General features: G+C 43.5%; 1 protein-coding gene across 1 annotated transcript in view; it reads right to left on the minus strand.

The window, feature by feature from the left end:
• Positions 1–24,863, minus strand: part of Syne1 (spectrin repeat containing nuclear envelope protein 1) — a 471,659-nt gene that overhangs the window by 196,834 nt on the left and 249,962 nt on the right. The window contains exons 62-74 of the mRNA XM_075949874.1: positions 24,224–24,388; positions 21,748–21,920; positions 20,375–20,528; positions 18,115–18,258; positions 16,181–16,345; positions 12,010–12,327; positions 10,660–10,815; positions 10,342–10,512; positions 9,118–9,444; positions 6,713–6,865; positions 6,172–6,339; positions 3,638–3,814; positions 1,270–1,416 (exon numbers count right to left, since the gene is read on the minus strand). Coding sequence (XP_075805989.1) covers positions 1,270–1,416; positions 3,638–3,814; positions 6,172–6,339; positions 6,713–6,865; positions 9,118–9,444; positions 10,342–10,512; positions 10,660–10,815; positions 12,010–12,327; positions 16,181–16,345; positions 18,115–18,258; positions 20,375–20,528; positions 21,748–21,920; positions 24,224–24,388 — 2,418 coding nt within the window. The remainder of the gene's footprint in view (positions 1–1,269; positions 1,417–3,637; positions 3,815–6,171; positions 6,340–6,712; positions 6,866–9,117; positions 9,445–10,341; positions 10,513–10,659; positions 10,816–12,009; positions 12,328–16,180; positions 16,346–18,114; positions 18,259–20,374; positions 20,529–21,747; positions 21,921–24,223; positions 24,389–24,863) is intronic.

The following is a 24,863-nucleotide window of genomic DNA, read 5'->3' on the forward strand; positions in this document are numbered from 1 at the left end:
ATCTGCAAGAATGCCACAAGGAACCTCACTGCTTCATGTTGTTCAATACGCAATGCAGACTGTAAAATTGAAAAACCCAGAATATAAGTAGCCTTTAACTATTTTTTCTTGGCTTAAAAAAAGGCACATTTTTTTCTGATATGGTGCTTTCCAAAATATGATGTGTGCACTGATGGGAACATTTTCATGGCTTAAGTAGCATAAATCATTTAAGCCAGTTCACACTGGAATGGAATAAAAAGGCACTTTCTTTATGGACTAAATGAGCAAGGGTGTTATATTGATCTCTGAAGTAAGAAATTTGAAATTTTTAGTTGATCCCATTAATTCATCTGGCAGTAATAACATTTACAACCAAATTCCTCTATTTCTCACAAGATTTGCCCTGCATGTTAATCTGCTAAGCACAAAGGTTTTAAAATATTTTTTCATGTCCTAAGGAAGTTTCTGTAGCATGATTATAAGCCCGCAGATTAAAATTAATATGCAGTAAATTCCTTTCATGTGGCAACAGTTAGCATTCCCTTCCTCATCCATTCTGCAATCGCTTCCTAAGCACCTCGTTTATGGAGAAAGAAAAACAACCGTGGGGGAGGTCGGCATTGCTTCTCTGTTTACAGCTCAGATTCCTTTGTGAGATGACATTTGGATTTCAGCAGACTTCAGAGCTATGTGCACAGCTGGCCCTCTAGCCCGAGATTCTGTACCCACACGCTCGTCCACTGAGAGCATTTGAAGGAAACCAAAATTGCGTCTGTCGTGAAGACGCACAGACGTAATTCCTCATCATGGTTGCCTACACAACTTCATAGCAGCCATTTCATTTTTGTGAGATTGTATTGCATGAAGTGTTCAGAATAATCTATAGAGGTGTGAAGAAGCCGCGTAAGCATGGATAAGATCATCACTGATATTACACACACCATTTCCAACAAGGGATCGAATACCTGCATATTGGGGTATCCACAGGGTCCCTGAAACCAACTCCTCATGCATGTCGAGTTACAGCTGTACTGACAAGCATTGTTTCACACAGGAGCGAACTCAGGCTCAGAGAAATGAAGTGACGGAGCCAATAACCGCCTACTGATCAGGTCTCAGAGTTGAGCTTTGGTAAAGGACCATATTCTGTTTATTCCACAGGTGCCCTGCTTGTGTTAGAACACATACCATGAGGTCAGGCTTCCCCGATACTTTGCTGCTCCTAGAATCCAGCAGAGTAATGAATGAGTGACTCATAAGGAAAATAAACTTCCCAGACTCCACTACCTGCTTGACAGCTTCTGCCCTGCTCAGAGGTGGCTGCGGGCTGGGCTGCAGGTCTGGCTGGACTGCAAAGATCCATGCCTGGCATTGCTGCAGGGTGTCTTGCCGGCTCACATGCTTCTGAAGTTCATATTCCAAACTGCGGTACACCTGAGGCAGAATGGGGCCAAGATGTTAGAGTTGACTTCTGTCTCTACAAACATCACTAAACTTGAATAAGCATGAGGAGCAGGCCACTTAAATCTTCAGGATTCCCTAGTAATATGTATATCTAACATGATCAAAAGTGTTCCAGAATTTGATACAAAATTCACTGGCCACAGTCCACTTTATAATTCCCATATCTATCCACATATAACAACGTCAGATATAACAGAACCATTGTTCATATAAGGAATAAAATGTGTTAGAGTATATGAAGTCATTGAAATAAACAAGAACATAAGCCAGAGGTTCCCGAAACTTCTCTCTGTATTATAAATAGTGGAGTTTTTGTTTAAACTAGGAGCTAAAAATAAAAAGCAATGAATCACCATTTTTAAGAGACAACCAAACTTCTCTAACTCTGATGCTTTTGCTAGGAATAAATAATAGTACACAGAGAAGTGGAGGAGTTTGAGACACACATTCCATCATGGAAGCTATATTCAGGAACCACAGACCAGGGGCTGGGGCGATGGTTGAGAGCAGTGGCTCTCCCAGAGGCCCCAGGTTTGGTCCCCAGCACCACAAGACCGCTCATAGCCATTTGTAATGTCACTTCCCAGGGGCTAAGAGCCCCTTCGGCTCTCTTCAGGTACTGTACACATCCAACATACAGTGCACATTCAGGCAAAACACTCATACTCATAAAATAAATAAATCTAAAGAAATTAAAAGAACAATTGAGATTCATTTATATATGTTTTTCTGATATGACTATTCAATCAATTCATTTTCAATCATTTGATCAACTTGGCTACCTTGGTCTATAAAATGAGCTCAAGGCAGGCCAATGTAACTTAGTATGTCTTCATTTTAAAAGAAAAAAACAAATATGTTATCAAGATGAATTTTTATAGTCCAAGGAACCAACTGCATCATCTACAGTTTCTGTTATTTGTCTCATTATAAACACAGATCAGTCTCTCTTCCCAGTGTGTCCAATTAGTTCCTCCTGGCCAGCCTAGTGTAATACTTTAAAAACAGAAACACTTGACATGATTTAAAAATCTCACAATAGCTGGGATGGTGATATACACTTTTAGTTCCAGCACTCTGGAGGGAAAAATAGGCAGATCTCTGAAAGCTGGAGGCTAGCCTTGTCTACATAGTGAGTTCTATGCCAGCCAGGGTGAAATAGCAAAACTCTGTATCAAAAACAACAACACACAAAACAAAGCTCATCACCACCACCACCAGAACAACCAAAATCAAAATAATAAAAACCAGTGCCTCTAACAATAGAAATCAACTTGCTGACAATACTAGTTATTATTAAAAGAATAGTTCTTATTTATTGTAGACCTATTTCTATGGCGTTGAGAATGCAGTTTTTTGTGGAAATATACCCATTAAAGTACAATTCCAAACTGACAAGCACTTACTTCATATTTACAATTTTTATTCAAGTGCCCAAAAATATTCAGAGTAGAAAACTAGGCCCCCAAAGTTTAAAAATTAATGAATGGCGAGAATGAAAATGCATTTATTTTAGTGCTTCAGAATAAATGGCAAACTATGGGGGGAGTTTTGATTGTGTGTGTAAAAAAAAAAAGATTAAAAACTGCCAATATAAGTTTTCCTTTTGCTTGCTTTGAGACAAGGTCTCACTTTGCAGCCTAGCCTGGCCTTGAAGTCTTCCCAACAATCCTGCCTCAATCTTCCAAGTGTGGGGATTTTAGGCAAGAGTCAATGCACCCAATTTGCTGAACAGCTTCTACCTTTCGTTTTGTTTGAGACAGGTAATATGTCACCCAGGCTGACTTGGAACTTGCAATGTAGTATAGTATGAGTGACTATGACCTTCGGGTCCCGTGACCTCTATTTCTACAGTGCTAAGATTACAGACATAAGACACCACTATTGGTTTATATGTGCTGAGGATCAGACCCTGGACATGGTGCACGCTAGACAGACATGCTGCCAAGTGAGCCACATTCTGAGCCTAATATGTTTTCATAATTAATCCTTTCTTTAAAGGATTGGATGGAAGTGGACGTCTTATTTCCAAGCTTCCTCACATGGAACAGGGGCCCGACCTGCTTGTTTAGTTGTGAACTCCGTCTGCTTACAAAATACCAAAGCCACTCTAAAGATTTAGGCGTTGGCCCATTTTTGAAAAGCAGGCCTTCCTCTTCCGTCGCTGTGGGGAAGCCTCCACAGCACTCACCCTCTGTGCTGTGCTGCAGATGACCGAGTAGCTGTCCTTTGTGCTCTGCAGGTGAGCCTGCACGCTCTGTGTCTGCTTCGCTTGCAGGTGGTCTGGACACTGGGCGATCAAAGTGTCGCCTTTGGTTTTAAGGTCATCCAGGCGGTCTTCAAAGCCTGCTATTTCTTCCATCATCGCCTGCAACAGAAGAGGTGGAGAGCTCCCAGGATTCCATCTCCAGCGTGCGTCAACCTCTTTATGGAGCACCGGGTTTAAGATCTCATTTTATTGTCTAACAGACCTTTTAAAAGAGTTTTGTGATTTATCTTGGTGATGCTTTAGGTTAAGAAGCAAATGAGTATTTCAGGAAGCCACCAATGGGAAGAGTGAATGAGCTGCGGATCAGTCACGTGACAGTGAAGTGACCTCAGGGCTACCGTGTGTGCACAGGTGGCCTCAGAGAGGCACTGCCTTGACCACACAGCCAGGGTCAAAGATGTCCACCTGTGGGTCACATCTGTTCGTTAGAACCTAGGCATTTTTTTTGTTTTCTTTTTTAACCTCAGATGATATACTATTTAATTTATTTACTGCTCTGGTTTCTGTAATAATACAATATAAAATTTACATCCAATAACATTTAGATGAATAAAAATAACTATCACGCTTACAGTTAATTGTTCACTGTAGTCTGGAAATTATAAACAAGCCATTGTCATGCAGATGAGGGACTAAAGCCCAGAAAGGTCATATCAAGATAACCTAGCAGTAAACAACCAAGCCTCCCAGTTTCAGACATGTCCTTCTGGACTTCGGGCCCCACAGCTCTTCTCATATTCATGATCCAGTGAGCATGCTCACAGATTGTTCAGGGAGCAAGAAGCAAGCTTGTCAAATGAGGCTAGAGACATTATAGGTCACACAATGCTATGGCAAGAGTCACGTTCCAACACAAGGGTGTGTGGGGGGGATACATCTCTACATAATGGAATCATGGTTGGGCTCTTAGGGATGCTGCATTTTCCTCTGTCCAGTGGGCTTGTGTGAGTGGATATTAAACAAACGTGGAAACCACTTTTGTCTTCAGTTTAAAACTGATGTATTATATCCTAGGCTAGAGAGAGAGGGAAGAGGGAGAGAGGGAGAGGAGAAGGAGAGGAGAAATCACTCCCCCAGATTCCTGCAGGAATGGACTATCTACTGGGTTAGTATATGTACTGGTTAGTCTTTTGACATCATGACACAGGCTAGGGTCATCTAAGAAGAAGGACCATCAATTGAAAAAAAATGTCTCTATGAAATTGGTCTCTGGGAAACTCTGTAAGACATTTTCTTGATTAATGATTGATGTGGGAGGGCCCAGTGTACTTTGGGAGGGGCCACTCTTGGGCAGGTGGTCCTGAGTTGTACAAGAAAGCAGCTGAGCAAGCCATAGCAAGCAAGGCAGTAGTCCGCATCCTCCATGGTCTCTGTTTCTGTCCCTGCACTGAACCCCCCACCCTGACTCCCTCTGTAAGCTGTAAGGTGAAATAAATCCTTTCCTTCCCAGGTTGCTTTTGGTCATGGTAGTTACCACAGCAACAGGATGCAAAATAGGAGAGCATGTTTATGGAGCCTGCCAATATCAGCACGATAGCTGTTTGTCCCCCATCCATGTTCTGAGCACACCCGACCCCACTTAGCTTCCAGGATCAAATGAGACCCAGCATGTTCACAGAAATCTGGTCATAGATTAGTAGTTGATTTTCTACAACTATTTGTGAAGTGAAAATTTCCTTATGGCAAAGAGGCTTATGTCTTCACGGCACACCACAGGGTATTGATTTACTTCGCAGATAAAATTATTTCTCCTTAAGGTCAGAGTAGGTCATTCCATAAAATGGTCCACATGCCATCTGTCAGTATCATGTGTAATTACTAAGAACACAGACCTGCGAACATAAGAATGTCTGCCGCCCTCAGTGGCTCACAAAGTGCCCGCACAAATGCCATTCCCTAGGGTTCCCAGCACAGTCACGAGCTGAGACAATAGAACAACTGCCCCAGAGAGGCTCAGGTCCCAGAGAGGAAGGATATGTGGCTGGCCTAGACTGCAGACTGACTCCCAGTCCTGTGTTCCATGGCTGGCATGTGTTTCTAAAGTAGGAGGAATCTCTTCCTTTGCTAAAAGATCCATGCTGACTAAATTCCAAGACCAAAAAAAAAAAAAAACAAAAACAACAAAAACAACAACAACAACAACAAAAACTATGAGCTCAACCGCGTGCAGCGTGTTCAGAAGCCGAGTGCTATGAGCTGAGTAATCTTTACTCTCCCAAGGATATCAAGTTCAGTGGCTCTAAATTGTCAGCTGCACGTGAGGCTCACATGAGGTTCTTGAAGCACAGTCATAATTCAGAGCTGCACTTGAAGACGCACGTTTACACATGCACATGCACATGTGTGTACCCACATGCATATACACATGCACATATGCACAGACACATGCAGACACATGCAGACACATACACAGTGTCGGGGCTGTCAAAGCCCCCGAGTGGTGAGAGTAGCTCTACCTTGTGATGGGCAAGCTGCTGGGTAATGGTCTCCAGGCTGCTGGCCTCCAGAAGGTCGGGTGCCACTAGGCGGCCAGACATCTGCAGCAGCCACTTTTCTACCTCTTGGAGTTCACTGTTGTAGTCTTCGTGGTCTCGGACTTTAGCTTCCAGATTGAGGACGTGCTCCTGCAAAACCAGGCATGTGTCAGAGTTGACTTTTGAGTCTAAGACCGACTCAGAATTGTGTTATATTTAAACGATGTCTAGGGTAACTCGGAAGCTAGGCAAACTGGATTGTGTCAGAAACCACCAGGATGGGGCTAGGAGGCAGCTTAGGGGTAGAGTGTATGGATAGTACAGTCAAGGGCATGGGCTCCATCCCCAGCGTCTAATAGGAAGTGAATTACATAGAAAACCATCAGGAATGGGAAAATCAGCTGTCATGCTATTAAAGTGCCTCTGGCCGATGCCAGTCCTCAAAAGTCTATAGTAGAGGGGACAGAAGCAGGCTTTGTCACCTCCTGGGCAGTCAGCATGCTCAGTGCCTCCCCTTCCTCACCTTTCCTATGCTGCAGAGGTCCTGGAAGTCACTTTGAAGTTTCTGTATCTTGTTCTTTAGCGTCTGATCCTGTACCAGTTCCAGAAGTGCCTCGCCCTTCTCCCGCACCGAGTTCACAGACGGCTCATGGGACAGCACCATTTGTTGTAGTGACTTGAGTCACAGAGACAAAAAAAAAAAAAAGCAGCCACCTCATTGGGGTGAACAAGGAGAAAATACACAGGTGCCTGTGGAAGCCACGACACCACCTCCCTCAGAGAAGGATCTGGCAAATATTTATGGACTCAATGAAGTACAAAGCATTAAGAAGAGAATATTTTGTCATAGCTTGTGCTATTTTACATTATTATGGGGGGGGGGAAGCACATGTAATAGCCTTGCATGGAGGAGAAAAACAGAAAACTTGTCATTTAGCAAAACTGAACACAGCTCTTATTTCTGCCTCCTACTTCATTACTTTCTACAGATAAATGCCAACAAAAGGGACCGTCTTTCAGTTCAGAGAGCATGATGTCTGTTGAAGCTTGAGTTAAGAGTTGGACCTAGGTAGAAAACGCCCAGCGCTTGCTGAGACAGGTTCAAAACATACTTAACTACGCTAGGAAATCAATCTGAATTGGGGGAGGTGAGGAGGGGAGACTCATGAGGACATCTTCAGTGTCAAGCTGCCAGGCCTGGAGGGGAGGCCGGGCACAGTATCGTAGCTAGAAATGTCAGTAGCTTCTGGAGAAGCGGCGTGAGCCTGCATACTGTCATCCCTAAAGACTGTTGATAAATCCTTAAGGGCCATTTAGCAAACCCCAATGGCCTAAAACTTTGTCAAGGTACTGAGTCATTAATTTGACACACACACACACACACACACACACACACACACGTATATGTATATATGTGTACACACGCATATGTATATATGTCTTTCTATCTTGATCTATGCCTGATTTTCTTTAGTGAAGACCAGTGGGCAGAAAGGTTTAAGGCATCTGTGACAAAACATCACATATTAGTGGAAGGCAATTTCTAACTTTCTCTACCTGTTTGTATCTCCTCTGTATCTCTAGAATGTATTACTGATCCTCTAGAAACTAAATTCCCTGGTGTTTACCTGTTGTAGAATATTATTTTAGGGTGTGTTGTTTTTTTGCTTATGCTGCTCTTGTCTAACTCTGTGAAGCTGTGTCACTGTGCCTGTCTAAAACACCTGATGGTCTAATAAAGAGCTGAATGGCCAATAACGAGGCAAGAGCGAAAATTGGCAGGGCTGGCAGGCAGAGAGAATACATAGAAGGAGAACCGAGGATGAGAAGGAGGAATGAGAGAACAAGGAGAGGAGGACATCCGGAGCCAGACGCCCAGCCACACAACCAGTCACTGAGTGAGTGTGAAAGTAAGACATACAGCAGCAAGAAAGGAAAAAGCCTAGAGGCAGAAGGTACTTGTGGGTAAGTTAAGAGAAGCTGACAAGAAACAAACCAAGGTAAAGCCATCACTAAAAATAGACCTCCATGTGTGATTTATTTGGGAGCAGGATGGTGGACCCTCAAAGAGCCAAAAGAGAAAAAGAAAAGAAAAGAATCATATAACATTCCTTCTAATTAGTCAGTTAGAAGTCATTGTCTTTAAACCATGCTATCTCATTTTCAATTTGCTGTGATTCAGATTCTAGGACTGGGAACCAAGGAAAGAACCGAAGTGACTGTACTGGGATAGATGTGATAGCAGTGAACAGGTCACATTTGAAAATCGTGCAGTCAAGCTACCGGGGGAAAAAAACTTGCAAAAGTATCTCATAAGATTTTTAAGCTGATGAGTTTGTGGTAGGATTTTTAGCTACACGAGGCCCTTGATTCAGAGTTGAACACCCTTGAGAAGATCCATATAGCTGTATCACAAAGGTATATTGATTGATTATATTAACTTTTGAATTTTAGCCCCCTAATAGGAAGAATCATGCCAAGGTTATATGTTTTGCCAACTATAGTAAGGAGAAGCCATGTAGCCCTACTGGAGACAGATGCTAGAAACTTTACCAGGTGATCCACAGCCTCGTGGTGATACACAGATAGTAATCTCTAGTAAGAAATAGTATCTAGTAAGATAGTATCTCTAGTAAAAGATGTGTTAAATTAATATGTAAGATCTAGTCAATAAGAAACTAGTGCTAATGGGCCAAGCAGTGATTTAAATAATATAGTTTCTGTGTGATTATTTTGGGTCTGAGCTGCCAAACGGCCGAAACGAACAAGCGGCCTTATTATAACAATATAGCTGCATAAACCGGCAGCAAAGAGGATATAGGGTACCCTTCAGCACCTGTGTGGGTGAAGACTTTTGGAATAAACTCTCTCCCATTCAGTCCTTGCCTGATGCCCACACACATGTGCTAGTAGCTTGCAAGGGACTACCTTGTATTTGGATAGCTGCGCCTTTTTCTCATACAGTTCCATTTTGGGTTCTTCAGGTGTGTGCAGGATTTCCTGGTACTCTGCCATCCATCGGGTCAGCACTTTGCACTTATCTGAGAACTCTTTGGCCAGGTGAAGGCCCTTCTCCAGGCTCATGTGCTCCTTCCGCACCGTGCCAGTCAGGTCCTTCAGCTGTTCCATGTGGCCATGGATCTCCTTCCTCAGTTCCTCAGCCTCGTTTTCCTCCAGGAACTTCACAGCCCTCTCCCCTTTCTCTCGAGCTGATTTCAGCAAACTGTGGCCCTTCTCCATGTCTTTTAATAAAACCTGAGAAAGAAAGCAGATTACTATTGCTGTGGAATGACCAAAAGCAACTTGAAGAGGTAAGGGTTTGTTTCACTCGGTTCTGAAAGTAGGGAGGGCAGAAACCAGGAAGCAGCCACTGATGCTTAGCCTCCTGTAACATAAACCCTGGACCACCAGCCCAGGGATGGCACACCCACAATGGGCTGGGCTCTACCCCACTGATCACTAATTGAGAGAATGCCTTATAGGCTTGCCTACAGGTTATTTTCTCCATTGAAATTCCCTCATCTCAGACGACTTTAGCTTGTGTTGATATAAAACCAGACAGCACAGAGCAAATGCAGTGTGGATCTTATTGTTGTTATTATTATTATTATTATTATTATTATTGCAAATAAAGGTTTTCAGATTCTATTTGGAATCATTCTGTAGTCTCTGGAGTCCCTTAAAATAAGTTTTTGAAGTTTTTTTTTCCCAGGTTGGACCTATCAAGGAATCTGAAGTTCCTTTCTTTAATTCAACACAGGATTTAAATCTTGATCAATATACCATTTTCAAGTCAGAGACTTAAAGAGGAATCTGATGTGTCTTTTATCCTCAGCAAACTTTCATCCCCCAAAATTTTGTTTGCTAGTCTGCTAATATACCTAGATGTGAATTTAAGATCTAACCATTAGGATTTGTCAACTTAAGACATGGTGGACAGTTGCCCATGGGCCATTCATGAGACTATGCCTCACACATGAGTGGAATCAGCTTTGGCCTTAAAGCATGTATAACCATATTTGGACTAAAATGATAAATTGAGGGCTATCAGCAGTTTGAAGTCAGGAATAGATGCATGCTTCTAGATCTACCTAGTGGAAGAGGATCATGAGCGGATGAAAGGGGGTTGGAGACAGGAGGATGTCTGCCTACCTCCAATGTCTTCAACTTCTTCCCCATCATTACTTCATCGACTTTATCTATCTTGGTAGCCACATTCTTGAAGTTTTTATGGGTGGAGCCATACCAGTCTGCATAGCAACTGAGGGATGATTCGGTTTCCTCCAGACTCTGGATTTCCTCTTCTAAGAATTTTATTTGCTCCTGTGAAAGCAAAGAGAAGACTGATCCACGGTCAGAAGCCCCAAGGCCAGGGCCGCTGTGGACCATCAACATCTCCAGTAGGAGCCGGTTAAGACCGCATAGGCTCATGATGCCAGCGGTCTCTTGCAAATGTCAGGGGCAGCTCACCAACACTTGGAGCAGCAGGGCCTGGTAGCGGGAAGTCAGCTGGGTGGCCTGGCTGCCCATCCTGCTGCTTGCATGGCTCTCCTCCAGGATCTCCTGTGCTCTGCTTCCCACCTCCTCAACTTCATCTCTGTGTGCTGACAGGTCTTCATGCCACTTCTGCAATGACATCAGAACCAGGAGAAGAGGAGCTCAGTCCTGGACAGTCTTAAATCAGATAGACGCTGTATGTACCATCTGAAGGGAACATGATTTGCACACGTGTTTATGAATATGTTTACTCTGAGCTACAATTCTGAAAATGTGTCAAATATAATCTTTGTGAAAACTTATGTCACAGCAATGTGATAATGGTTGTGTATCTGTAACTCTCGGCCCCTTCCTTTAAACACCAGCTCCTGTGGTGTAATGGTTAGTGCTTTGGACTCTGAATCCAGCGATCAGAGTTCATATCTTGGTAGAACCTGCTCCTTGAGGAAGAGACCTGGTCAGTTATCCCCATCACCTTAGACCATGAAACCCAATATAAACGGACTGCCTATGTGGACTTCAGCATAGCCGGGGGCATGTGTCACTATTCACCTTCCTATACACATTATTCTTTGGTGCAAACGCCTTTTTTTTTTTTTGCAAATGCCTTTTTAAAGAGTGTCTCACATCTTCCCTTGCAGTTTAACCAGTCTTAAAATACTAAAATGAATAATGAGAACAAATTACCAAAGCCTATAAATTGTTTTGAGTGTGTGCAAGGAATTTATATAAAAATTAGAAAGAAGCTAGTTATGAATTACTAACTTATAGAACTGTATTAGATCTCTTTTATATCATAGTCATAATTGTAAAAGATTGTTGGTTCTGTATTTCTATAATGGAAATCAGCAGACATGGAAAATAAATATAATAGTTTCACAAAACTGTATTCTATTTTAAAGTTTTCATGTTTTTAACATTTAGTGACTAATGTGTGTGCACTTGTGTGTGTGTGTGTGTGTGTGTGTGTGTGTGTGTGTGTGTGTGTATGTAGGGCAGAGGACAACATGAAGGTGGTTCTGTTCTTCCCATATGGGTGCTAGGGACCAGTTTCAGGTAATGAGGCTGTGCAACAAGCACTTTTACCTGCCGAGCCACCTCACTGGCCCAGCGCCAAACCATAGTCTGTCCAAGATGAACCTAAGAAGTAATGGTTGCAAAGAGAACCATTTCATTTATTTTAAATGTTCTAGACCAGCATAGTGAAAACTCGGAAGACGTTCATCTCAGTCAGACAACTTCTAAGTGTTTCCATGAAACAAACTACAAGCTCTGCAAGGCAATTTGCTTTGACAAGGCTCGGGAATTTCCCCGGGATTGCACCTTCATCTGCAGCAACTGTATCTCCTTGGTGGATCGGCTACTCTGGCAATCGCTCCTGACACTGATTTTCTCCTCCATTCTCTTGAGCCATTCATCCACTTGCTGGAACTTCTGCTCCATCAGCCTCAGTTTGTTCACCACGCTGTTGAACTGCGTCCGGGTCTCTGCCAGTCTGTGCTGGTAAACCTGCCAGTCCTGACGGAGGGACTCCAGCACTCTGTCTTCTGCCTGGGGGATGCCCGACGGGATCACGTCCTCCCGGGTGTGCAGCACCGAGTTCAGCAGGGCCTGCCCCTCTGCACAGCGCACTTGAAGCTCCTGCGGGCAAAAGGGCAAGGGCATCATGACTCACTGATAGTTCACACCAATGTATCTCAGCTGAACCATCTTGGGTCAGCTCGTAATTCACATGTGATTTCATTCTGCACTACTAAACAATGCATATCTGTATCACTAACAGTGAACATTGCCTTCCTATGTCTGGAGAAAGAGCCTGAGAGCCTGAAAATTTCCCAGTTAAAATACGAATACCCACCAGGTCGTGATGGGGCACACCTTTAATCCCAGCATTCACGAGGAAGAGGCAGGCAGATCTCTGAGTTCAAGGCCAGCCTGGGCTACAGAGTGAGTTCCAGGACAGCCAGGGCTATTATACACAGAAACCTTGTTTCGAAAAACAAAAACAAAAAACCAAAATAAATAAAAAATAATGATTCCCAGTTAAGTTTTTGAAATTTGATTTTTAGCTTTAGGCAAAAGCAGTCATGACAAAAGTGATATTGCTTAAAACATTAAGTCAGGCTTATTACAGCTCAGCATCTTCTTACACAGCTTTCAGGGCTGGTGGCTTTGGCATTAACTGGATTCTACAGTGACTGCTGAGAAAAGAAGTGTGGATCCTCTTCATGGCAAGAAGTGGGAGTCCTTTCTAGGTTTATGCTCTAGGGAATATGGTGGCCCGGAAAATTTGGACCAGTCCCCTTTGTAGGCATGTAGACCTGGGAGGCTGAATCTTTACACCAGCCTACTAGGTGCTCCTATATTCAAATATAGTCTCTTGTTGACAGTATAAGCCCCAAAGAGTCACCCTAAACAAATAAGTGTGAACATATATTGAATGGCACACATTGCTTTTTTTATAGAAACACATCCTTAACTATTCTGGCAAAAATGGTATTATATACTTTAACTTCTAGTATATTCTAGATAATTCTAGTAAATTCTAGAAATCAACATGTGTTGAATGATATGATTATTTATAATAAAAAGAACCATGTAAACCACCACCATGAACATTAAAGGCAGCCATGCACACAGTCAGAATTGGCACAACACTCACACAAACATGGAGGCTTTCTTTGAAAATTCTTTCATTCTTTTTCAAGGTGATGCTGTATAAATTCTCCTTAATTTGTTTGCATATTATTCCTGCAAAGGGGCCTGAAAATCAATGACTTAGGTTTTGCAGGACTTTGGGCTATGCTACGATTGTGTAACTCTGCTGGTGCAGTACCCACCCAGCCATAGACAGGGTCAACGAGTGTGGCTGTGTGCCAATAGAATTCCTTAAAGCAAAGACACTGTGGCCATGTGCTGTAGTTAATTGATACCTTCTCTAATTTATTTTTTTTAATTTTTTTATTATTTTTATTTTTTTAATATTTATTTATTTATTATGGATACAATGTTCTGTTTGCATATATGCCTGCTAGAAGAGGACATCAGACCTCATTACAGATGGTTGTTAGCCACCATGTGGTTGCTGGGAATCGAACTTGGGTCCTTTGGAAGAGCACACAGTGCTCTTAACCGCTGAGCCATCTCTCCAGCCCCCTTCTCTAATTTATTAATCTCAATTTATCTACTCTTCCAAGTTTATAAAAATAGTTCTATTATATGTCATCATTCTACTAAATATATTCTCATCTATCAGAATATATGAAGTATTTATGCCAAAGAGAAGCATAGCTTGATATTTAAATATGAATATATGTTCCATGACTTGAATTAGACCCTCGGTTTATGTAAAATAATTGGTGCCTATGGTCTATAAAATTGTGGTTCTCCTAACTTCTAGTCTTTATTTGCTTTATGAATTCATCAGTTAAGTATGGTTTTCTTACTTTTCACTTAATCTCACTATGTGGCGTCAGAGAGGCTGTCTTGTGCTTGATGTTACCTAGTAACAGACTCCACACCACTGGCCATGGGTGGGAGAACGTAAGGATACTGGAGTGGCCCTGTCTTGTAGCCACGTAGCAGGGAGTTACAGTGCTCCACTTCCGTTTCCTGCCACGGCCTTTCTCCTTCCTCTTCAGGGTTTGTGGAGACTTAAGTCAGACAACGTAGAAGAAACATGGGTGGCAAGGGCCTGGAGTCTGAGCTGTGCTAATCTGACTTAATACACTTTGAACCAAAACAAGAGAAGCACGTAGGCAGGAACTTGCTGGTTCCCTTCATGCACAGCCGCTTACAGAGGTCATCATTTGCTTCCCAGGGTGTCTGGCGTGGAGTGAGAAGAGAGCTATTTAAGGACACAAAGTCAGCTGCTCGCAAGTGAGTAGGAACAGCTGTTGGGTATCGGGAAAGCTGCCTGTAGGCCCGGCATTCAGGAGACTAAGATAGGAATATCCTGAGCTCAAGGCTAGACTGGGCTGTATACCAGAACCGTGCCTCAAACGATAATATGCATATGTACATGCATGTCTACATATATGCACTAAAAGCCGGGCCTGTAAGATCTCAGAGATCAGAGCACTTAGTATTATAAGGCAGGGCAGATGAGACTCTGTAACTTGTATAACTTGTACTGTTCGTTATCTAGTATTTATTATCTTTAAGTAGGATAGTTTCTTCTCATTTAATCTTCACAGTTGTGTGGAGGAAACCATGAGAGAGCTTATTTCGTGTCTGAAGTTGCCTAGTACCTGGTCACTCGGAGAAGTAGAGTCCAAGTTCCCTTACCCCAACCTGTGTGCTTGGCATTACACAACCCTTCTTGAGACTCAGCGGAATGTCATGGCAGTTGCACATATCAGGGAAAACCATGAGAGGCTTTGCTTCTCCTACTCATCCTAGCTGTAGGGATAGCTTGTGAATCTTGAACCAACTCTATTTGGGATCCACAGCATGCTAAGAAGTTCTAGAACACTCCCCGGTGGGACATGGGGGTGGTTTTCTCAGTCTTTTCCAGTTCTTTATTCTGTGCTCCTAGAAGCCTTCTCCTGGAGAACTCCCTGACTCTGCCTAACCCTGCAGTGATGAATGATCAAGTTTCAGAGCTGCCATAAGTTCCCTTGCATTAATCTATTACTGTCTTTACCTCATTGTATACAATAATGTACTTATGGGTTTGCTTTCCTCACTAAATGTATGAAATTAATGCCCAAGCCATCGTCACATGCTGTTGCTTGTGAAGTGTTTGCTCTGTGTTCGGTGTTGAGTAACTAACTGAAGGAGTGAATGAGGTTGAGAGCTGTTGACCATTGTGCCCACCCTATCTGCAGTGTCCAGAGGACCCACGTGCCCCCAGCTACGCTGATTTCTTCTTCTTGAATTCTCAGCCAAGTCCCACACCCTCCAGAGTGCTAGAGGTTTTGATTGAAGCCAATTAGCTACAGATTGCGCTATCAGTTTCACTCAGAGGCTGCAAGATTTTGTTGGTGCTCGCTGTTTTTTTTTTTTTTTAAAGATTTATTTATTATGTATACAGCGTTTTCCCTACATATATGCTGCAGACCAGAAGAGGGCACCAGATCTCATTACAGATGGTTGTGAGCCACCATGTGGTTGCTGGGAATTGAACTCAGGACCTCTGGAAAAGCAGTCAGTGCTCTTAACCTCTGAGCCATCTCTCCAGCCCCCTGGTGCTCGCTGTTTTATCCTTCATCTGAAACGTCCTTTTGAGAGCAACAGGCAGGTGTTTTTGTTAGGCAACACCATGCACTAGCTCAGTAGCCACCCTGGTAGCCGAATGAGTCCTCCAAGAGCTGGTTTTGTTGGTTTAAACTGCCTAACAAATGATGGGAACTTGAACATTCCAGACCAAGCCTTCCCTTAACTGAATGCGTATCAGCTCTCTGTTGGAGCCACGGTCACATCCACTTCCCATCATTTGACCTTATAATTCCATTTTCATAGAAAGGGAGCCTTGGATTTCTGATAGAATTACCTGGAGATCCCGCAATGCTGTCTCATGAGTGTGGCTGTCACCCTCAAGGGCCGAGCATCGGTCAAGCTTCTCTTGTTCTTGCCCCAGCCAATTTTCAAATGTCTTTAGGTCTCTCTGGTACTCCTGGTGAAGGCGAACCAGCCTTTCTAATTTTGTTACTGCTTCCTGTGATCAGTATTTAAAATAGTGAAGAAAGAAACATATCACTGAATGCAGAGTTCGTTTTTGGAGTTACATTTTCTTCAACGTGTGTGTTTGTGTTTGTGTGTGTGTGTGGTTGTGTGTGTTTGTGTGTGTGTGTGTGTGTGTGTGTGTGTGTGCACGCATGCACATGCATGCGTGCTGCTCAGTGCCTGTGAAGGTCAGAGATAACTTTTGGGATTCAACTCTCTCCTTCCAGAGTAGGGATCTGGCTCAAACTCCAGTTGTCAGGTTTGGTGACAAGAGCCTTTGCTTGCTGAAACATCTTGTCAGCTACATGCTTGAAATTTTAGAACAGCATAATTATAAGCTCATTAGAAAAATGAGTAATTTCCCCTTTAAAAGAACCTTTAAATTCCCTATATAGAAAGAGGACACAGTTGAGGGCTGACAGGGAGTGAGGTTAATTGAAGTAAATACATTCAAAATAAACTGTATGAAATTCTCACAGAACCAATAAAAAATGAACAAGAAAAAGGAAAAAAATTGTATTTATCTCTAAGGAAAAGAATAGCAAAATATAAAAACAAATACTTAAGTCTGGAAAGATCTTGAAGATCACTGTGAAATAACCACCTGGTCTGAATTTTCAATGACAAGTTAATGGTCACGTGACAAATGAAGGGACTTTACTTTTCTTAAAAATTCAATTAGTGAAAACCAAAACGGTTACTTTATGTCTTAAGTGAGAGTTAGGAGTTGGAGAGCTTATTTTCCTGGACTTTGTCTAATAAAGGAGAATGTGCTCCTGTAAGGTGTCACCATTGTCCTTGGGAAGCCTAGATGACAAATGGTGAATGCTACCAGGTTTCTGTTGGTTACTGAGACTCTACCACCACGGTAATAATAAGCCAATCAAACCGAATTAATAAAGCTGGGTTTAATCTGAGCAAAGCACTCCTGGGTGAGGTCTCACATGGCAGTTAAGGCTACCCAGTCTTTTTTTTGGGGGGGGGGGTTGGTTTTTGGTTTTTCGAGACAGAGTTTCTCAGTAGCTTTGGAGTCCATCCTGGAACTAGCTCTTGTAGACTAGGCTAGCCTTGAGCTATCAGGTCTTAAGGAGCCTATAGGCCAGGTCTTGAGCAGCCCCGAGGAGGGGCTGACTTTTGGCAGGCTTTCTCACGGGTGCAGTTTGAAGAGGACAGCTCCAGGGAAGAGGCTGCTCGGCGGCTGAGGGCAGGGTCTGGAATGGGGCTCTGAGCTGGAGATTCCAAACAATTGTTTTATATTTTATAAAATTCCCATAGCCAAACATCACATAGAATTTAGGATTTTTTGCTAGGTGGTGGTGGTACATGCCTTTAATCCCAGCACTCGGGAGGCAGAAGCAGGAGGATCTCTCTTAGTTCAAGGCCAGCCTGGTCTACAAGACCTCGTTCCAGGACAGGCACCAAAGCTATAGAAAAACCCTGTCTCGAAAAACAAAACAAAAAGAAAAAGAATTTAGGATTTTTCAATGTGGACGCTCTCTGAAATTTTTTGTGACAATATTACGTTTCTAGTTAGGTTTTTTTTTTTGTTGAGAATTATTTTTTTCTACATTAACTTTCAGGTATTAAAAATATTCAAAGTGTTGTTTAATATTGCTAGTGATATTTTTAAAATGCGAAGATTCAGTTTGTTTTACACCGTTTTCACAAGGTTGTCGGTCTTGGAAAGCACTGAGTGTTTAAGTTATCCCAGTTCTCCACTCTCCTACCTGGGTGAATCCACTGGACTCGGGATAGCCATACCTTGGCCCGCTCTTTGATGGCTTGGTGTCGCTCCTGCAGATCCTGCAGTTCTAACTGGGTGACGTAATGCTCGGTCATGCCTGCCCTCTTGACTTCAATGGTCTCCAGCAGGCTGCTGTGACTCAAGACTTCTTCGTTTAGCAGCTAGAGAACAAAAGGATAAAAAGTTAAAATGAATTGCTCATGAACAGGTACAATAATGATCTTGAAAAAATTAAAAGGTATTAGTGTGACAAAGGACCTTTAGCTATATATCCCCTCACTTTAATTATACAGGTGTGTGTGTGTGTGTGTGTGTGTGTGTGTGTGTGTGTGTGTGTGTGTGTGAAAATTATGTATATAATGTTTCTATGTTATTTCATATCTGGTCCAGAATGACTTTGAGACATCATTTCTCAATTATCTATTTTATATTTCTGCTTGAATATTTCAAATTTCTTATATCTAGAAATGGCCTCCTGATTTCCACTGTCTTTTATCTTTCTGTCTTATCCAGCTTTCTCCCCCAGCTTTTTTTTTTTTAAAGGAAATGCCACTCCCACCCACCTCACCTCATCTCTCAAATAGCCAATCTGGAACATAGGAAGGAGTCACCTGCTCTCTCACCTACTCCAGGCCTCTCTTAACTTTCAATTAGATTTTAGCAGGAGGCCCTTAGACAGAAGTCAAGTGGCAGATTAGGTGGTAGGCTGAGATGTGGAGTCTACTGGAGGCTTCACACAGTGCAGGAGGAGGTGCCTGTGCCCTCCTCCAGGTCATCCCTAGCACCCCTAGGTGGTAGGCTGAGATGTGGAGTCTACTGGAGGCTTCACACAGTGCAGGAGGAGGTGCCTGTGCCCTCTCCCAGGTCATCCCTAGCACCGTTCACTGTTATCTCTGCTCCAGCAATTCTCATCCCATAGTGCACCAGGACCTCTCCTTCCTGAACCTATGGATGTGATAGACTCAAGTCTTCAATCCCTCCAGACTATTCTCTGTGCTCAATCCTATAGGGCATAGTCAGCCTGTCTCCTGTTTCAGAAATGCCTTTCTTGTCCCTCTGCCCTGACTCCAAACAATCTATGCTAACCCTTTCCAAATTAGTGTCTCACACCTCACAGTATAGCTTTGTGATATCGCCCAGTTGTAATTCTTACTTAAATGCATATTAGTGAGTGTACACATCCCTGGCAGAATGCAACCTTTGCTTGAGATCTTACAAATACCACTTATATGATGTAAGCAATGGGGAACCAATGAGGGAGCTCTCAAAGAAGGGAGGTGTTCACTTTTACACGAATACAGCAGCCAATTGGTCAACAATAAACAGGTGAGACTTAGCCTTAGAATTCAGGAGAAAAGATGGATCAGCAGTAACTAGTGGTGATGCTATGGGAACGAGAAAGATGGATCCTGGGGTGAGGAGGTGGCCAACTTAAGCTGTTACATAAGAGATGATGCAAATAAGCAGAAAAAGTGTAGCGTGAAGGATTTCCACACAGAATATAGTAAATTCAGTTTAAGACCTGATATTCCAATGAATTCGCCCTGGAGGGAGGAATCCAGCAAAGGGCTCCAGGATGTTATGTCTGAAGATTGCTTCAATGAAAGCGGATTTTTGTTTGTTTGTTTGTTTTTGTTTGGGGGGAGACAGGGTTTTTCTGTGTCTCTCTGGCTGTCCTGGAACTCGATCTGTAGACTAGGCTGGCCTCAAACTCACAGAGATCCTCCTGCCTCTGCCTTCCCAGTGCTGGGATTAAAGGTATGTGCCACTTACCCAGCTAATGAAAGGGTTTTTTTATTTAAACTCTTTACATATTTGAAGACTTTCTCATATAGCATTAGAACCATATGATGTTGATCAAAATTGTCCACAAGTAGTAATATAGGGCCTATTGTTTAGCTCTGTGTTGGTCCGACATGTATAAGGCCTTGGGTTTAATATCCAGCATTAAGGGTGAGAGAGCAGGCAGGAAAAAAAAAGCAAAAGGCAGTGGTAATACAAAAGAATGCAATAAAAAAATGTGCACTTCTGATATTAAGAAGTGACAACTTTTTAAATCATCTATGTCATAAAACATGGGTCTATATGATTATCTAGAAAAGAAAATCTTCACTCCTGAGAAAAATAACTAAAAACAAAATTCCACTTTAGGACGATATTAGAAGTTACAACGCAAGCTTCAAATATCATTCCCCTGTATGTGCATCCCTGGTGCCCAGGTGACCACTGTTGCCTGGAGTTTACGACAGAGCGCAGAGTGTGTAATCCATCTTGAACCTTGGCCTTCCCGAGAGCAGTCACTTTCTCCCGCAGCTCTGTGTGCTGTCTCTCCGACTCGTTCAGGCTGCCTTCCACACCATCCATCCAGCTGGAGAACTGCCGTACGTCGTCCTGGTAACTTGTCCACTTAGAGAGCGCTCCTTCCAGCTGACTGAAAGGGGGGAAAGGTCAGTACCCCATCTGACTATCGTTACCCGGCTGATGTCTGTCGTGTGCATTCGGTCCCCTCCAGCCAGCAGAGGGTGGAGAGGCCCGGGGCAGACAGCTGGCAACTTCAGAGAGCAGGGTGCATTTAAATCCAAAGTGGGCTGAACATGACCCCTAGAGGGTCAAGGGGACACCAGGCCCTGGGAGAGACTGAAGGCCACCCAGAGTAGGATCTCCAGGTCAAGCGAGAGCAGAACTCTGACCACAGAGAGAGTCCACACTATCAGGTCATCCACAGTAGGAGTGACAACCAGAAGGAAGGGCATAAGCACAGTGACCATTTTCCATGAAGTTTAAAAGTCAGAAAACCACAGTGGAAAATAGGCCCATATTTGCTGAAGTGGTCTAAATATTAAAACATAATATTTTCCTGACGGATAAGTCCTTCCTTCACACATTTAATGCTGTGGATTATTGAGACTGATCTTCCTGCTGTGATTGGCCTCTCACAGGTATCCTCAGATTTCCCACCGCAGAGGGCTGCTGCTGGCTGGGGACACTCCTGGTCCATGCTGCACTCTGAGAGCGCTGAGAATAGTGAGTGCCAAGGAACTGCCAGCCCCTAATAGAAGGCCCTCAACTCTCTCCTGTGTCCTGTTTGCTTCTGCACCAGTATCTGTCTCCACGGTTCTGCCCCTGATGGGATAACTTGGAGGCACTAAAGCAGCACCCAGTGTCACCCAGCCAAGGAAGTCCCCACTGTGCCCTGCAGAGCTGGTCTGATGACATTCCTTTCTTTGTCACTCCTCCCGGAGTGTCTCCTTAGGAGTCCTCCCAAGAGAATGACTTGATTTGAATCAAAATATTCCCTCTTTATGAAATATTTATTATTCTTTAATTTTTGAATCATCAATCAGGTAGAAAGAGATACACATTTTAGTTATGTTAAAATGTAGGCACAATGTCTCAGGTCAACCAAATGCAAGGCCATACCCTCTAGATTCTCTTGTCCTTTAGAGCTCTTAATAGGAGGAGGGGGGAAAGGAAGTGGGTAAGAATGGGAGAGAGGAGGATGGAAGGGAGGAAAAGAAGGGAAATAGGAAGTAGTAATTACGAAGGAAGGGAGGAAAGAAAGAGAGAGCAGAGAAGGAAAGCAGCCTCTCCTGAAGCATTCCGTTGTCATTCCCTCATGGCTCCAGGACACTGACCACAGCTTCCCTCACCTCTTACAGCGAATGGCTGCCGACAAGAGGGACTCCCACATCTCCTTCAGAGCCTGCAGCTGCTGCTGCACAGCCACACTGCCTTCTGGAGAGGTGCTCTGCAGAACGTACTCCCCCCGGGTCACGGTCATCTTCATCTGGATCTCCTTCTCCTGTTTGACCGACAACAGTGCCTGCAGGGAACAGATGCCTTTGTATTTATAGGTTGATTTTTTTTTGTTTGTCTTTTGTTTTGTTTTATTTTTCTGTGTAGTACTGGGTGTTCTAGAACTTTCTCTGGAACTAGCTCTGTAGACCAGGCTGGCCTCGAATTCACAAAGATCCACCCACCTCTGCCTCCTGAGTGCTGGAACTAAGTGTGCCATTACTGCCCAGAGTGTGTTGATATTCTTGGCTCCCCCTGGTTCAGACTCTGAAGATGACAGTGTGGCGTGCGAGCCTGTCATCGGGCACCTGTGGGAAGATGTCTGAGGCAACGGCCAGTAGCTAGGCTCCGGCATCTGCTGGTTTTGAGTCTTCTCTGTTTAATCCCTTCCTTCCATATCTCATTGTCCTGGTTTAACAGGGGGACTGTATAGCCCCAGCTTCTCCAAGTTCTGAGACATAAAGAAGCTCATGTCTATCTAGTGCAGCTACTCCTTGGAAATGGGGAACAGGGATCAAGGTTTCCGTAGGTCCTGTTCCTTCTAACAGGAAATTTAAAGTCAGACTTACAAAACCGGCAATATATGACAAAGTGCAAAACTTCTGGTCACTTCTAACCTATGTCTTACACCCTCAGCCAAGCCTCTGGTGACCCCGCACATGCTGTGTCAAGACAGGATGGCAATCTTGCCTCCAATCACACCACACTGGTTCTGCCCTCTAGCTTCTACTTTTATTTTCTTCTCCCTCAAACCTCCATTCAGTCGCCTGCACCAGGACACTCCCTTCTTCAGAAAAAAACGTGCATTGATGTTGTATGGGTAGGATGAAGAGGAAGGGAGAGAGAGAAAGAGTGAGTAAAGGGAAGGAAGAGAGGGAGGACAGACAGACAAAAAAAGGCAGAGAGAGACAGAGACAGAGAGAGGACAAGTTGGGAGAGATGGTTCTGTCCTTCTACCATGTGGTGTCAGGAACTGGACTCGGTTTAATGGTGGAAGGTGCCTTGCTCCACTGAGCCATCTCACCAGCCCCTCCATTCGTCATTCCAACAAGCCAGAGCTAGGTATAAGACATCCAGGGATACTTGCTCCAATGTTAAACCCATTCGTCCTATACTGTTTCATTCCTGAGTGTATCCACAAGCTACACACACACACACACACACACACACCACCACCACCACCACCACCTGCAACCATCGTCTCCTAAATTTCATCCTCAGCAGCAGATAACATAGCTGTGGAGAACAAAGGTCATATTTTATCCACTTTTGATTTCCTGCTGTCAAAACAGAGTGCCAATATACTGAGTGGGCACTGAAGTTATGAGGCAGAGACGAATGAATGAAAATTAATTATTTTTATTACAAATGCAAAATAGAGTTGATATTTCAAAATGGGAGAATTGACTAAATATAGGCAGGAAAGTGAGTTGAAAAAATGAATAAAACGTTTCACCAAAATATATCTTCAGGCCGGGCGGTGGTGGCACACGCCTTTAATCCCAGCACTCGGGAGGCAGAGGCAGGCAGATCTCTGTGAGTTCGAGACCAGCCTGGTTTACAAGAGCTAGTGCGAGGACAGGAACCAAAAGCTACGGAGAAACCCTGTCTCGAAAATCCAAAAAAAAAAAAAAAAAAAAGAAGAAGCTTTTTGGTTTTGCTAGTTGGCTGGGATACTGTTTGTTTTTGTGTCTTTCAGCTCAACTCTAAGGATTCCAATGCAGAATTAAAAGGGGGAAAAGGAGGTAAAATCTCTTATTGCATTAAAATATTTTTAATTAATTATTTTCAAATTTCATTTTACATTCCAACCACAGTTCTACCCCCTCCCCATCCTGCGTTAGAATATTTGTAAACATTGGGCTAGAGTCTGAGCTTGCCTAGCCCAGGGTTCAATCCTCGGGACAGCATTAACAGGCTTAGTGGTGTATTTCTGTAACCTCAGTCAGAAGTTCGAGGTTATCCTAGCATCTCCCGCCTGGAGGCCGCCCTGGATATGCGAACTCTTGTCTCAGAATAAATCAAACACGGAAAAAAAGGAACGGTTGATGGGGAAAAAACAATATATCTTCAGAACACAAGTGTCTACGATGGAGTTTGAAGCTAGTTTCTTTATCAACAACTGAGCCAATAACCACATTTGTGTCTTATTCTATTTTCTGTAGTGTTTGTGGATGAATGTGTCAGGGCTTCAAAGAATGATTCATGCTTAGGAATGAGTGTATTATGCAAGCGGAAACACATCCACAGAGCATCCAGAAGGTTCTTACAGACAGAGGACCACTTACTCACACCAGGCCAATAGAGACATGGGGCCCTCAGTACACACACCTCCAGCTTGAGCATCCTGCCGTCCAGCACACTCTTGTCCGACGTGGGGAGGCAATACGAATCCAGCATGTGCACGGCATCTGTCATCCAGTCCTGCAGCTCTTTGACACCCAGCGAGAACTGGCTGTGCTCGGCCACGATCCTGTCCAGCCTGGACACTTTCTCCTGGAAACGACAGAGATGGTTTTCTAGCTGTCAGCTCACTGGAGGCTAACATCTCATCAGAAACTGTCACAGTCACCCCAGAGGCTGCCCAGCGAAGGTTCAAGTCTGGCCTCACGAGGCACATGACACACCTCCCTGAGATCTGTAGCCTAACCCGGTCAAAGGACAAGACAATTGCACTTCACTGCCCTCAACAGATGGACTTATGAGCATTGTGAGTTAGTTTTTATCCAGTAGAATTTCTTCCTAAAGTCAATTGGCATTCAATTCACAGTTGGTGTAATTCACAGTCATCTTTGGCTGTCACCTATTATATTTGGTTCAACTGATACCACATATTCTTACAGAGCCTTAAAAATAGCAGTCTGATATTTTTGCAGTAGTTCTAGAATACATGCATATAATGCATGCATATTTAGTTGAAACAAATTCTGAGTAGGTGTGGAAGAGAGAGTGAGGTCTCAGTACACGCGCG

Source organism: Microtus pennsylvanicus, chromosome 1 (genome assembly GCF_037038515.1).
Source record: "Microtus pennsylvanicus isolate mMicPen1 chromosome 1, mMicPen1.hap1, whole genome shotgun sequence".
In the NCBI taxonomy this organism is placed as follows: domain Eukaryota; kingdom Metazoa; phylum Chordata; class Mammalia; order Rodentia; family Cricetidae; genus Microtus; species Microtus pennsylvanicus.